The sequence below is a fragment of the Elephantulus edwardii genome, unplaced genomic scaffold (assembly GCF_000299155.1).
Source record: "Elephantulus edwardii isolate Elephantulus edwardi_28Jun2011 unplaced genomic scaffold, EleEdw1.0 scaffold00229, whole genome shotgun sequence".
NCBI lineage: Eukaryota > Metazoa > Chordata > Mammalia > Macroscelidea > Macroscelididae > Elephantulus > Elephantulus edwardii.
Window position 1 is genome coordinate 1,548,332 of NW_006399979.1, and position 16,744 is coordinate 1,565,075.

Genomic DNA, 16,744 nt, shown 5'->3' on the forward strand with positions numbered 1-16,744 from the left:
CAAATGCCTTTGCATAGTCAATGAAACACAGATAGACATTCCTCTGGTATTCCCTGCTTTCAGCCAAGATCCATCTAACATCAGCTACAATATCTCTATTACCACGGCCCCTTGTAAACCAAGCCTGGACACACACACCCAAAAAAAAACAACCAAAACAGAGAGCATTCATAAAAGATCAATGAAATAAAAAATACATTAGGAGTTTCTTTTTATCAAGACTCCAATATTTAATGGGAAATATTATTCATAATAGACAACAAAGAATTTGTTATCTAGATATCAATACCCTAAAGAGAAAAATCAAATAATTATAAAGAGACTTGGATAAATAGTCAACAGAAACCTATCCAACTATCAAGTGCCAGCAAGTTCGGAAAAATTCATAGCTGACCAACCGGCTGGTTTTTGGAGGCTGTTAACTGCTAGGAAGGAGACTGTTCCTCTTTTATTTGATAAACATTTGAAAAGATGGTCAGTAAGCAGAAAAATATTTTCAACAGCATTAGTAGTTGTTAGGTGATATCAAGCCAGCTACTACTACTTTACAGCAACTCTATTAATAGCCTATCTGAACCCTGGTCTATTATTTACCATCCTCATGTCTCTGTCATTCTCAAGCCCACTGAGTAGTTACTGTGTCAATCCATCTCCTTGAGGGTCTCCCTTTTTTTTGTAGACCCTCTACCTTTCTCAGAATACCTTTTGATCTTTTGGCTGCTACTACCATTGGGGCTGATTATGGATTCAAGTAAATCCTTCACTTTGTGCAAGCTTGTGCGATCTGCATAATGCAGGCTGTTGATGAGTCTTCATTAAACCCTGATGGCACATTCTTTTCCATAAACTCCAGCTTCTCAAATTAAGTATGGAGAAAACATACAACCATAATAATACATCTGATTTTAGACTATGCATTTTTCTCTTGTTCTGTTTGGTCAATTCTTTCTTGGTCTATGTCAAAGGTTTCACATAAACACAATTAAGTATTCTGGGACTTCCAATCTCCTTAATCTTACTCATAATTTGCTATGATTCACACAGTCAAATGCCTCTGCATAGTCAATAAAACACGTTTCTAGTATTCTGATATCCTGGACACCACAACCTCTTCTATACCCAGCTTGAATTTCTAGCAGTTCCCTGTTGATGTATTGTTCCAGCTGTTTCTTAATGAACTCCTCAGTTGGTATTCCATCAAATCCAAGGACTTTACTGTATGTCAATGTCTTCAGCGCAGTTTGGACTTCCTCTTTAGTACTATTGATTTTTGATGATGTGTTGCTTTCTGAAATGGCCTAGTGTCAACCAACTGGGTGTTTTTTGGGGAGAGGGGAAAGGTTTTATACACTACTCTGTGTGTTCTTTCCATCTCCTTTTAATGCTTTCTACATCATGCAAGATTTTGCACATAGATCCTTCATTACAGTAACTTGATCCTTGAATTTGTTCTTTGAGCATGAGAAATGCTGAGCATATTCTTCCCGTTTTGTTTTTCTAACTCCAGCTCTTTGTACATTTAATTTTAATACTTCGCTTTGTGTTCTTGAGCTGCCCTTTGATACCTTCTGTTCAGCTCTTACATCAGCAATGAATTTTTTTTTTTCATTGTTATACAATTACCCTCCCCATCCCCAGTCCACTTTACTATGCAGCTCTTATTCTGGACTTTTGCCATGCAAATAATACGTAATCATATATTCCTTTTGAACAGTTCTCTCCCTCATCTGTTTCAATGCAGTGTACATTATTTATCCCCTCTTTTCTTAGCTTCCCCTGCACCCCGATGTCAGTCCTGTTTTATAATAACACTGGCATTATACTGCATTTGTCCTTTTGTGACTGTGATATTTCACTCAACATAATGTCCTCCAGGGTCACCCATTTTTCATATTTCATGAGTTCCTTGTTATTCAATGCTGCATTGTATTCCACTGTGTGAACACTCCACAGCTTCTCTATCCACTCTTTTGTTGATGGGCACTTAGGTTGTTTCCAACTCTTTGCTATTGTGAACAAAGCCACAATAAACATGGGGATGCATATATCTGCTTGGGTAGCAGTTCTGGTTTCTTTAGGATATTCTCAGTAGTGCAATTGCTGGGTCAAATGGTATTTCTATTTGCAACTTTTTGAGGAAGCACCATACTACCTTCCACAGTGGCTGCAGCATTTTACACTCCCACCCACAGTGAATTAGAGTTCCAGTTTGTCCACAATCTCGCCAGTATTTGTTTACTGCTCTGTTGAATTTTGCTATTCTTACTGGGGTGAAATGATAGCTCATAGTTGTTCTGATCTGCATGTCTCTTAGAGCTAGGGATTTTGAACATTTCTTTAGGTGTTTGCTCACCATCCGAATGTCTTCGGTAGTTAAGTGTCTGTTCATATCCTGTGCCCATTTTGCAATTGGGTTGTTTACCTTTATCTTATAGTGGTGCTCAAGTATTTTATAAATTCTGGATATAAGTTCATTATCAGATATGTCATTGTTGTTATGTGCCGTCGAGTCGTTTGTGACTCATAGCGACCCTATGTACAACAGCCCTAAACCATTCTCTATCCTGTGCCAATCTCATTGCCTCTGACACACCCATCCCGATTACCCCAGTCACTGAATCAATCCACCTCATAGAGGGTCTTCCCCTCCTGCGCTGTCCCTCTACTCTACCCAGCATGATGTCCCTCTCTGATGCATAACAAGTGATTGCATGGCCTGTATCAGGCAGACCTTAGTCTCCAGAGAGACACCGTTGCTCCTGAGTACTTTAGAGAGGTCCCTACCCGCAGACTTTCCCATCGCAATACGTTTTTTTATTTCCTGGCTACTGGTGCCAAGAGTGTTGACCATGGAGCCGAGCAAACTGAAGCTGTGAACAATCTCAATCTCTTCACCATCCATCCTGATGCTACCGATTGGTCCAGTGGTGAGAATTTTTGTCTTCTTGACATTGAGCCTCAGTCCATATTGAAGGCTGCAGTCCTTGACCCTCTGCAGTAAGTGCATGAGGCCCTCCTCAGTTTCAGCGAGCAAAGTTGTGTCATCTGCATAACGCATAGTTATAGATAATGGTTGATAGATAGTCCACCAATCCTAATGCCACGCTTCTCCTCATAGAGCCTAGCCTCTTGGATAATCTGCTCTGCATACAGGTTGAAAAGGTATGGAGATAGGACACATCCCTGACGTACACCCTTTCCAATTTTGAACCATGCAGTGTTGCCCTGCTCTGTTCTGACGACTGCCTCTTGGTCCAAGTATAGGTTTCGCATTAGCACAATTAAATGTTCTGGGATTCCCATTCTTCTCAGAGTCAGCCACAGTTTGTTATGATCCATGCAGTCAAATGCCTTTGCATAATCAATGAAATACAGATAGACACCAAATATTTTTCCCCAGTCTGTGGTTTTCCTTTTTATCCTGCTGGAGAGGTTTCTGGATGTGCATAGGGCTTTGATTCTTAGAAGGTCCCATTCATCTATTTTATCCATTCCTGGTTGTAGGGCAAAATTCAGTTTTAGTCAGAATAGTAATTACATTTAAGGAATTAGCTAGAAAGGTTATCAAATGAGAAGGGTTTGAGAAGGTTACTTGAGATACTGGTAATGTTTAATATTTTAAATCCAAGTCTTGGTTATAAGTTTGCATTCACTTCGATATTTTATTAAATCGTATTTTTATTATGTGGGACCTTTTGTAATAGCCTATTTGGTACATAAAGAAGTTTTGTTGCTATAGTCTTGGCACTCAATTGAAAAGAAAATTAGATAAACATGGTTTCTCAGGCACAGATTATAATAAAGTTTCTCCAAAATATCAGAAGAATCTATATTTTATTGACTATGCAAAGGTATATGACCGTGTGGATCAAGAAATTATGATTAACATTGAGAAGAATGGGAATCCCAAGAAGATTAAGAATCCTAGTAATCTTAATTGTACTCATTTGAAACATATACATGGACTAAGAAGCTGTTGTCAGAACATAACAAGACAACATTGCAGGGTTTAAAATCAGGAAAGTTGTGCACCAAGACTGTGTCCTATTTAATTTGTATGCTGAGCAATCATTCAAGAATCAAAGTATATAAAAAAGATTATCAAATCTGGATTGAAGGAAAAACTCATTAACAACCTGCATTATGGAAATGACATAACCTTGTTTGCAGAAAGCGAAAAAGGCTATGGAAGATCAAGGACTACAGCCATCACTGTGAGTTATACCTCAATATTAAGAAAACAAAGATCTTCACAGACATCATGATGATAGATGAAGAAAAAAATGAAGTTGCCAACTACTTCATTCCACAATCAATACTCATGGAAGGAGCTGTTAAAAAATTTACAAAAGCAAGTTGCATTGGGAAAATCTATTGTCAAGGATCTGTAAAATGAGTGTAGGCAGCATAAAGATAGCCAACTCTGACTTACACTATCTCCACAAAGTGGAACTGTCTCCATCAGCAGTATCCACAGTATGAAATTCCTTTAGAGTCAAAGATAATCCCCCATGCACCTGTACCTATTTTTACCAATTGCAATATCAATTTTAACTGCTGTACTAATTCAGAAATCTGTTGCAATGACTACATGAACTTTACAGACCCAGAGTCTAACCAGCTGTAAATCAGGTTGGCAGTATGATACAATCTTTCACTCTCAAATGTGATTATAGGTCCTTTGACCTTCAGCCTCACATCTTAGGTCAGTGTTACAAAGTTCCCTTAGTCCTTCCAGTTTTGTTGTCTTCCCTTAGTCCTCCAGCAATCTTGGATGAAGGTCTCTGGCTTTGACACTGTGGGAGAGCTGTAGCTCTTATGCAGATCTTGGTCTAGCTCTGAAGAATGCAGTTTCTTCTTCCTTGATGGTGACGAGATTCCCTTTTCTTAGACTGAATCCATCCAATTTAATGGTGAGAGTAGCCAATGCCTTTGTCATTAGACTAAAACAGCCTGTCTGTACAATCTCAGCTATTCATGTGGCAAAATTAAAACCAACGGCTAGGAAAGTAATTTTAAACAATAAACACTAAAGCACCTTTCCAAATTGCAAATGAGCAAGGATATCAGTATAAAGATTAAGGTTTGCCTAATCTAAACGATGGATGGCATTTTCATTTGTTTCTCATGCATCTGAAAGTTGGACAATGAATAAAGATGAGAGAAGAACTGATGCCTTCAAATTGTGGTGTTGAAGAGCATTAACTATATCATGAACTGTTGAAAAAGTAACCCAAAAAATTTCGCCTTGGAGGCAGCCAGATTTCTTCTTAAAGGTAAGAATGGTGAAACTTCCCATCATTTACTTTGGTCATAGGAATGGCAGGGGCCAGTCCTTGGAGAAAGACATCATACAGGAAAAAATAGAGGGTCAGTTGAAAGAGAGAAAGATTTTCATGAGATGGACTGGTACCAATGATAGTACAATGTGCTTGAGCATGAGGAAGATTGTGAAAATAGTACAGGATAGTGCAATATTTACATCTGTTGTTCATACAGTCCTGATGGACTTGATAGCACCTAACAACATGATATTCTACAGGTTCCACTCTCCCACAATGGATATCTACATCTTCAGGACTCTTTTCCTCTTCATTCATTTATACATCTAGAACACTTATTAAAGAGCCCTCATGGTATAGAACACAAAGTGTCAGGATGGCAATCAAAAGTCTGATTCAAATACATCTCCTGCCACAGCCTCAGAATCCCAGAGAAGAGCTGTCCTGAGTAGAAACTGACTTAATGGCAGTGAGTGTTGTATTGCTTAGAGCACTTATCATAGTTCCACATAGTGTAAAACCAAATGTTTTGTAAGAGGAAACAGAATTATAAAAATGGAGCTACTTCTGTGTTGTACCTTTTCCGCAGAGAATATTTGTTAAAGAAAAATTATTCAGTCACCACTATACTCTTTCTTTATGCAGCTTATACAATTCTGGGCAAATAAACTTTCAGGTGAATGATAAAGAATAGACAAAAAGGATTCATATACTATAAAAGTCACCTGAAATAAATATACAATGGAACACAAATATATTCTTACAATTTCCCTTGATGGGGAAAAAAAAGTGGTTTCCTACAGAAATAAATTTATTTTATCATTCTTACCTTCTAATTTAGTTAAAAGACTTGATTCAGTTTTATTCTTCAAAGTTAATGAATCAGTAGTAAGCTCAGAACTTTTCTCATCCGATAGCAATGGTTCCTTGGAATGTAAATTCTGAATAGACTATAAGAGTAATGTAACAAGGAAAGACCAATAAACAATAGTAGCACTAATCTTTCTTATTATTCAATATATTAAAATCTCACAAATGTGAAACGACTGTTGAAAAAAAAATCTAATCACAAAAATCAAACCAATGACAAAGACAAACTACCTAAATTATTAATTCAAGCAATAAAAAGTGTCAGAACCAAAAACTTGGCCAATATGTTTTCAATGGACTCATAAACTGCTAAAATAGTCATTTAGAAAAGAGTTAGTGTGTGTAAGGGGTTACATTTGATTCTGTTCTTGGAAGTTCACCCAAAGTTAGTCTTATCAGGGATCAGGCATGTTTACCTAATAATCCCTGACCTCTACCACAATTTACCCTCATAATTTTGTCTAAGATACTTTGTCAGAATTGGATGATTAAATTTACAAGCAAACAAAACCTGTAGGGAGGGATCTACATGTATTACCAAACAAAGGCCAAATAATATGCTTACATATTATACAGAACAGCTCTCCATTTTAATTTTGGGGGGGAAAAATTAAGGACTTCTGAATCACTTCCTATTGGTAATATGTACCTCTTGGGACATCAGTAAACTCATATATTAAAAATTATAGGGAATTCTGGTGGCCAAGTGGTGCACCGTCAAGCCCAACACACATGGTTCTAATCTGCTGGTGCTCAGCAGGGGAAAGACAGGCAAGTTCTTGTGTGATTTCCTGCCTCTGAAAACCTGATGGAGAGTTATGAGTTGGCTCTGACACTACAACCAACATTCATTATAAACAATGAACCCTTTCCCCACACATTTCACAATCAGAAACCTCAATCAGGAACTCTTACGCTCTTTTAAGAGCTTTTAACCTGAAATACCTTCAAAATTTTCAATTCACAGGAATTGTTGCCACTTGGTTTAGATCCAGGCATTCTCAAATCTCGGCATTCTGATCCAGAAGTCTGTCTAAAGCCCACAAAACAATGCATCTATTTAAAATTAACCCACTCAATGTATTCTTTTCATTTTAAATATTGGCTTTTAAACAATAAACAATTTAACTGGAAAAAAATATCTTAAACCCAAAGTTTAAAAACAACCATTTAAGCTTAAAGGTGAAAATGGAAAAAAAAAAAAAAGATAATGAATGGAAACTTAAGTGATAAACTAGAAATGAATGCTTACTTCTTTTTTAGGCAACACCTAGAGTTAAAGTTTGATATGCAAAAGGATAAGGGGGAACAAAACTAAGTGGCTACGACTACATTTCAGACCAGGAGTAGTATATAAACTTTTGTGGTACCAGCAGTGCCTAGCAACAATATCATAACAGATAGCAGGAATAAAAATTTTATTTGAAATGGCAGACTTTCTCCTTAATTCTTCAGCAAAATTAAGTCATATGAAATAGTTCTCTCATAAGGCTTTGGGACTTAAAGATGACAACCAAAATGTTCTTTTAACATTACTGTCTTCAAATTTAAGAATTTAATACAGAAGTCATTACCAAATAATTTTTTTTTTTTAAAAAAGGTCAACTGTGTTTGAAATTTACTTTCAAAATGGCTTTCTTTCAGGGTTAAAAAAAACCAAACAAAAAGAAAATTCTAACACCCACATCAAGGGATCATGTTAGGAAGGAAGATACACATGTCTCGATTTTTTGCCTTTAACGCATTTCTTGAGGCTCTAGGATTCTTGAAGAAAATGAACTAAATGAAAGATAATCAATTCTCTTTCCCAGTATAGATGCTTTGTTCTTTGAACTAGTTGGAGGGGGGGAAAAACCCTTACCAGTAAACTCCGAAACTCTGCTATGGATATTTCCATAAATAGCAGGAAGAAACTCTTAGAAGTTAAATATCCTGAGTTTACATCCTAGGGATGTTTATAAAATTTTTCTTTAACTTCTTATTGAGTTAGTAATCTTTCCTCCATGTTTTCTAATTTTCAAGTAGATTTTTTAGAGGGTATTTTAAATAAACACAAAATTAAAAACTTTTTACCCATTCTTTTCTTCTAAAAACAACTGAGAAAGCTGCTATTTTGAAATTTTGCAAAGAAAATGTAATCATAATTAATATTACCCATTAAAAGATTTGGTGAGTAAAGGAAAGGGGAAAGATCCATTGTGAAACCAATGTATACAAACTTTATAATTAAGCCAATATAAAATAAAAATAAAAAACCAAACCCAAACCATTTGGCCATCAGTCTATAAGTAACGAAATAAAATTGAGGAAGACATACCTTTTTGTAAAACTGGGTATAATGGAACCACTTGTCTTCATACCATAATCTGGACTATTTAGAAGGTTAACTGGGACTCTTCCAAATGGGCATGGCTAAAAATGTTTATAAAAGATTAAGTCAGGCAAATAGAAAATAAATTCTATTCTAGCCAAAGAGAAAACAAATATGGGCCTCACAATGACCACCTTAATCAAGGCAGGTTATAAGTAACTTACTTGTTTTGGTTTGTTTGTTTGTTTCATAGGATTTGAATGACCTATTTCTGCATCTTGTGGGGATATATTCTCTCTAAAGAAAAAAAAACACACAAAAAGACCCACCCCAAGAATTATTCAAAGAAAAATATTAACATGATTTTCCATTATCACTGTTACATAAGAAAACATATGTATAACAATTGTGCATTATCAGTAATAATAAACATCTATGGGTGGAGACATAGGCTTACAGGTAAGATAAAGATTATTATTGTTATGTGTTGGCAACCTTATGAACAAAAAATTTGAATCTTGCCTATCCTGAACCTATCCTGTGCCATACACCCTGACACACTTGAGCCCACTGTTAACAATGGCTGTGTCAATCCATCTAATCGAAGGTCTTCCTTCCTTACACAGACCCTCCACTTTTCCGAGCATGATGTCCTTCTCCAAGGACTAATTCCTCCTTACAACATGCCCAAATTAAATTTTATCACCTTTACCTCACTTTCTCAAGGTCAGACCTGTTTGGTCTCTAAAATAATCCAAGGGAGAGTCAATACTCTTCTCCAACACCACAACTCAAATGAAATGATCCTTCTGGCATCCTTAGTCAATGAGTAATTTTCAGTTGTTGCTGTTGTTATGTGCCATCAAGTCGCTTGCGACTCACAGCAACCCTACGTACAAGAGCCCAACCTCGCCATCTCAAACACACTCATTCCCACCCCTCCACTCACAGAATCGATCCCATCTCATCAACAGTCTTCCTCTCCTGCGCCATCCCTCCACTCTCCCAAACATGATGTCCCTCTCCAAGGACCAGTCTCTCCTTGCAACATGCCCAAAGTACGTCAGATGATGCTTCAGAATCCTTGACTCCAAGGAGCACTCCAACTTCACCCTCTCCAGGACAAACCTGTTTGTTCTCCTAGCAGTCCACGGTATATTCAACACTCTTCTCCAGCACCACAGCTCAAAGGCATCAATCCTCTTTCTATCATCCCTATTCACTGTTCAACTCTCCGATACATAGCACGTAATTGCAAAGACTATAGCCTGGATCAGCACACCTTAGTCTCCAGCCTGTCATCGTTGCTTTTCAGTACTCTTGAGAGGTCCCTCACAGCTGACTTTCCCAATGCAATTCGTCTCCTGATTTCCTGGCTGCTGTTACCAAGAGTGTTGGCTGTGGAAACACGTAAACTAAAACTGTTAACTATCTCAATCTCTTCACCATCCATACTGATGCTGCCAATAGGCCCAGTGGTGAGAATCTTTGTTTTCTTGATACTGAGCGTCAATCCATATTGAAGACGGCAGCCCTTGACCTTCTGCAGCAAGTGCTTCAGGTCCTCCTCACTTTCAGCAAGCAAGGTTGTGTCATCTACATAATGCAGGTTGTTGATTCTTCCACCAATCCTGATGCCACATTCCTCCTCTCCTCCTCATACAGCCCAGCGTCTCGGATGATCTGTTCCACATACAGACTGAAAAGGTATGGAGACAAAATACATCCCTGACGGATCCCTTTCTTGATTTTGAACCATCCAGTGTGTCCCTGCTCTGTTCTGACGACTGCCTCTTGGTCCAAGTATAGGTTTCGCATTCGCACGATCAAATGTTCTGGGATTCCCATTCTTTTCAGAGTCAGCCATAGCTTGTTGTGATCTACACAGTCAAAAGCCTTTGCATAGTCAATGAAACACAGATAGACATTCTTCTGGTATTCTCTGCTTTCTGTCAAGATCCATCTAACATTAGCTATAATACCCCTAGTACCACAACCTCTTCTAAATCCAGCCTGCATGTCTGGCAGTTTTCTGTTGACATATTGTTCCAAATGTTTTTGGATAATTATCAGCAGAATTTTGCTTGCATGTGATATTAATGATATTGTTCGATAATTTCCACACTCTTTTTGGGTCACCTTTCTTTGGAATGGGAAAAAATACCGATCTCTTCCAGTCAGTTGGCCAGCTGGCTGTCCTCCAGATTTCCTGGCACAACTCACTAAGCACATCCAGGGCAGCATCTGTTTGTTGAAATAAATCAATTGGTATGCTGTCAACTCCTAGAGCCTCGTTTTTGCCAATTCCTTCATAGCAATGTGAACTTCCTCCTTCATCACCATAGGCTCTTGCTCATGTTATTTCATGAAATTCCTTTGTGTCAGCCAATTCCCACTGATATAGTGACTCTGTATACGCCTCCTACTTTTGATACCTCCTGGATCATTCAACATTCTACCCAATGTATCCTTAAGTATTACCACCCGTGGCTTGAATTTGTTTTTCAACTCCTTCAGCTTAAGAAACGCTGAGCATGTCCGGCCCTTTTGATTTTCTGACTCCAGCTCTCTGCACATTTCATTACAGTATCTTGCTTTGTCATCCCGAGCTGCCTTTTGAAATTTCCTGTTCAGATCTTTGATTTGTTGATTTCTTCCTTTAGCTTTGGCTTCTCGGCGCTTTAATGCAATCCTCAGAGTCTCATCTGACATCCATCTTGGTCTTTTCTTTTTCTTTAGCCTTTAAAATGATCTTTTGCATTCTTCATGGACGATTTTCTTGATATCCTCCCAGAGCTCATTTGGTCTACACTCATTGGTGCTCAAGGCCTCAAACCTGTTCCTGAGATGGTTTTGAAATTTGAGTGGGACAGACTTAAGGTCAAATCTTGTTTTGCGTGGACTTGATTTAATTTTCCTCAACTTCATCTTGAACTTGCTTATGAGTAGTTGGTGGTCTGTCCCACCTTCTTTCCCTACTGCATCACCAACCCTTCCTACTTTTGCATACAACATTCAACACCCGTCTCCCATTGACCAGCCCCTGATGTGGTGACCTAAGTCTCAAGCCATCAGGATTTCTCTGATTCTGACCATATCATGCTGCTGTCAGTCTCTTATGATGCAGTCAGAACGAGTTCAATCTAAAGTTGTTAAGTAAAACTGTCATGTACAGCTTCTTTTCCTGGAAGGTCCTGAGAAAAAAAATCCTTGTTCTTAAATTTCCACTCCAGGATTGAATTCTTAAGGGTTAATACCCTTGTTTTCTTCCGTTTCCAGCCTGGTGCATCCATTTTCAGATACAAAGTAAATAAAGGAAAGGACCAAGGATTGGATCAGGTGCACTTTAGTCCTTAAAATGACACCATTGCTCTTTAGTACTCTGCAGAGGTGCCTGATAGCAGATTTTCCCAATTCAACTAGTTTACGTAAGTACAACTTATTATAAGCATATACAAATTTGGCAGATGATATTTTTATGTGATTTATGTTATATATATATTCATGTCTATAGTAGAGCAAATTTATAATACATCTTAGTCATTAACAAAACATCTGGAAGGAATGAGCTGCTGTATCTGGGGGTTTAGGACTACAGCTTTAGGTGACATCAAAGTCAATTTGTGTAACACAATACAAGACAACATTTCTAATCCTACTTTAGTGAGTAACAACTATGGCTTGTAACAGTCAAAATTAAGCCTCATGAACTGGTGTTCCCTCATTGGAGCTAAGCATGACGGAAATCAAAGATACCTGAAGGCAATTAGTGCAAAGGTTTAGTAAAAACAAACATAACCCTCCTTCAGCCTGAGAGAAAAATCGGGTAGTACTGAGTTACCACTGCTGATTGTTCTGAAAGGCATCACATTAAAAGATCTTGGGCAAAGTGAGGAGAGAGGGGGAAAATAATGTCAAACTGCAAAATTATATAAAAGAAGAGGCTTACTCGTTTGACTTTTACAATATCCAAGATTATGTTCCTTAGTCATCCTTGCAGCCCAGAAGTTAACTCATCCCTGTGGCTGAATTTTCAGCCCAATATTGTTGTTAGATGCCATCGAGTCGAGTTATGACTCACTGAGACCTGATACACAGATCTGAACCCTGTTCTACCTTATGCCATAACTTGCCATCTCTGACACACTATAGCCCCTTGCTGCCATCACTGTGTGAACCCATCTTATTGTGGGTCTTCCTCTCTCTTCATGACCATCTTTCCAAGTATGTCCCTTCCCAAGAAAGAATCTCTCTTAATAATTTGCCCAAAGTATGTGAGAAGAAGCATCACTATCCTTGCCTCCAAGGAGTACAGTAGCTGCACTTTTGCCAAAAGGACATTAAATCTTTAGACATTGTTACTCACTGCCCGCCCAGCTCCCAGATGCACAGCAAATGAGTGAAAAAACTATCACCCGAATCAGGTGTACCTTAGTCTTCTAACTGATATCACTGCTCCTCAGTAATTTGGAGAGGTCCCTGACAGTGGACTTGCCTAATGTAATACATCTCCTGATGTCCTGACTGATGGTACCAAGAATGATGATTATAAATCCAAGTAGGATAAATTATCAACAATTTATCTTTTCTCAATCTGTCATGTTGCTTATCAATTCAATGGTAAAATGTATGTCTTGTTAGTGTTGAGATGCAATCCATATCGAAAGGTGTTGTTGTTGTTAGGTGCTATCGAGTTATCCTAATTACTGTGTCAATCCATCTCATCCAGGATCTTCCTCTCCTGGGCTGTCCCTCCACCCTTTCAAGAATGATGTCCTTCTCTAAGTACTGTCTCTCTTGGCAACATGTCCAAAATATGAGATGGAACTTCAAGATCCTTGCCTCCAGGGAGAAAATTGCTTCACACTTTCCAGGACAGACCTCCTGCCAGTCCATTTTATGTTTAATACTCTGGCCAGCACGACAACTAAAGGCACTGAATATTCTTCTATCAACCTTAGTCACTGTTATACTCTCTCATGCATTTGCAAGTATTGCAAAGACTAGGGCCTAGATCAGGAACAGCTCAATCTCCAGATCCTCATTATTGCTCTTCAGCACTCTGGAGAGGTCCCTGGCAGATTTACCCAATAAAATTCATCTTCTGATTTTCTAACTACTGGTACAAAAGTAACTTTTTACCCTTGTACTGTGGAACCAAGCAAGCTGAAATTGGTTAACAGTATCATTCTTTTCTCCATCTCTATGATGATGCTGCCAGTTGGCCTAGTGGTGAGAATCTTTTGTCTTCTTGATGCTGAGTTTTCAATTCATGTTGATCTTCTGCAGCTAATGCTTTGGGTCTCCTAGGTTTAGGCAGGAAACGTATCATCTGCATTATATAGGTTGTTGATGAGTTTTCCTACAATTCTGATGCCACATTCCTCCTCACAAATTCCAGCCTCCCAAATGATCTGTTCTGCCTATAAACTGAAAAGGTAAGGAGAGTCAGAAGCTGCCACTACGTGTTGTCAGATGCCATGGATCTGTTCGTCGATAAACTAAGTACTTTGGGGGAAAAATTGCTGTCTAGCTTGGCCATGCTGGACACATTAAGTGCAAGCAAGAGGGAGGACAAGGACACCCCAAGGCACGCGAGAAGCCACTTCTAGAAGAGAACAAAAGGCTTTCTTCTCTGTCATTAAGGTATTTCAGGGGAAAAAATTGTTGTGAGACCCTTGGCCTCAGACCAAGAAGGGAGCACAAATATACAGGTGCTTCACAAAACATTGTTGTATTCTGGATAATTTTATGGTTACAATAGCCTAAGAAAAGCATCACATAATATCAAGAAAGCAGCAATATACATCACTCAGCATAACCCTTCTTCTAAAAAACCAGACCAAATGAATACCCCAGATAGAGAGAACCAGAAGAAATATGCTGATGTAGAATTATTTGATTAACAACATAAAAAGATACAAATATGGAAAGAAACAATGGAAGTCAATAAGAAATCAAATACCTCAGAGACAACAGTCCAGAAGAAATGTATGGATGAAGAACAACTTGAACAGCCATTGAGGATAATGCAAAAGACGGAAGAAAGAATTGACAGAATAGATAAAGAAGTACAAGAACTTAAAAAATCATCACAAGACAGAGAGGGTATAGCCAACACAGTACTAGAAATAACAGAAAAACATGAAAATGCAATCTAGAATAGTAAGACTAAAAATGGCAGGTGTCCAACACACTGGTAGGACAAAAAAGTAGAACTGAAGAGATGGAAAAGAGGGTCAGTGAACTGGAAGACAAGAGCCTCACTGAAAACATAATAGAAAAAAAAAATCAGAAATGAGACATAAAGAAAAAGGAAGAAAACACTGGAATCATGTGGGATGACATCAAACGAATAACAAACCTGTGATTGGAATTCCACAGCAAGAGAGTGAAAGGGAGATCACTGAAAAGACTGTGGATGTACTAGAAAAAAAAACTTCCCAGGTATTTTGAAGAATGGGGAAATCCATATTTAAGAAGCAGAGAACACCAAATAGACTAGATACAAAAAGACATATCATAGTAAAATTCTCTAAATTAAAAGATAAAGATAGAATTCTAAAACAGCATGGAAAAAAACCCCCAAAGAGTTAACTACAAAGGGGAAACAATTAGATTAAGTTCTGATTTCTCAGCATAAACTGCAGGAGCTGGAAGGCAATGGGATACAATAGAAAGTTGAAAGATAATAACTGCCAGCCAAAGATCCTATACCCAGCAACGCTCTCCATCAAATATGAAGGGGAAATTAGAGTCTTTGCAGAAAAGATGGAACTTAAGGGATTTGTGGGGACAAAAAAAAATCAAAACTCCAAGAAATTTTAAGTGAGTCCCATACACAGAGATGCCAAAGGAAAGTGAATGAACCATAGTAACTAGAAACAACAGAAATAAAAACATGGCAAAATGGAAAAATAAAACATGGCCTAACAATAATCACACATTATGTGAACAAACTAAATGCACCAATTAAGAGAAAATGAGTAGCAGAATGGAAAAAAAACAAACCAACCACAAAACCCCAACAGCTCAAAGTCCATCAATATGCTGCCTACAAGTGATACATTTTACAAAAAAGTAGAGAAAGGCAGACTCAAAAATCAAAGGCTGGGAAAAAAATATACCAAGCAAATGGAAACCTCAAAAAGGCAGGAGTGGCAATACTAATCTGTGATAAAATAGATTTCAGAATGAAAACCACCATCAAAGATAAGAAAAAGCATTACACATTGATTAAAGGCACAACAGATTAAGAAGACATAACCTTGGTCAACATTTATGAACCAAACGATAGACCTGCAAAATGGACAAAACAATGGTTAATATAACTGAAGACAGAAATAGACAATACCACAATACTGGTATGAGATTTCAACACACCACTATCACCAAAGTGTAAGTCAACTCAAAAGAAACTCAACAAAGATGCAGAAGATCTAAACTATACATACAATCAGCGAACTTGAGCCTGTGGATGTGTTTAGGCTACTAGACCCAACTAAAACTCAATTAACTTTCTTCTCAAGTGCACTAGAGTCTATTCTCCAGAATCAATCACATATTAGGACACAAAGCAAACCTCAACAAATTTAAAAAACAATAAATTAAATAATAAAAAGTATCTTCTCAGATTACAACATCATAAAACTAAGAAATTAGCAACAGGCGAGTAAAACTTACAAAACCTCTTGTGTGGAAACTAAATAACTCTCTGCTAGAACATGACTAGGTTATAAAAAAAATAAAGAATGAAATTTTAAAAGTTCCTTGAAACAAATGATAATGAAAATACAACTTGCCAAAAGCTCTGGGACACAGCTAAGGCAGTCCTCAGGGGGCAATTCATAGCAATAGTCACACACATTTAAAAAAAATGAAGAAATATGAAGAACCAATGATCTAACTCAACACCTTCAGCAAACAGAAAAAGAACAATCTAATCCCACAACCTCTAGAAGAAAAGAAATTATAAGGACAAAAGCGGAATGAATGAATGAGACGGAAAACAGAAAAACATTTGAAACCCTCAATAAGACCAGAAGCTGGTTTTTCGAAAGGGTCAATAAAATTAACAAACCACTCGCAAACTTAACAATAGAAAAAAAGGGAAGACACAGATAACTCGATTAAGTAATGACAGAGGTGATATCACAACAGAACCAGAGAAAATTATATTGATAATATCACAATATTATGAAAAGCTATACTCTGATATCTGAATGACTGTGGTATTTACTGGGCTTCCTTGCATGCGTATGGATATAATCCTGTCACTCAC

General features: G+C 37.7%; 1 protein-coding gene across 2 annotated transcripts in view; it reads right to left on the bottom strand.

Moving 5' to 3' along the window:
- TTK (TTK protein kinase) overlaps window positions 1–16,744 on the bottom strand; it is an 83,573-nt gene that overhangs the window by 43,922 nt on the left and 22,907 nt on the right. For both annotated transcript variants that reach the window (XM_006898430.1, XM_006898431.1), the window contains exons 6-9: window positions 8,688–8,760; window positions 8,470–8,564; window positions 7,098–7,185; window positions 6,112–6,232 (exon numbers count right to left, since the gene is read on the bottom strand). In XM_006898430.1, coding sequence (XP_006898492.1) covers window positions 6,112–6,232; window positions 7,098–7,185; window positions 8,470–8,564; window positions 8,688–8,760 — 377 coding nt within the window. The remainder of the gene's footprint in view (window positions 1–6,111; window positions 6,233–7,097; window positions 7,186–8,469; window positions 8,565–8,687; window positions 8,761–16,744) is intronic.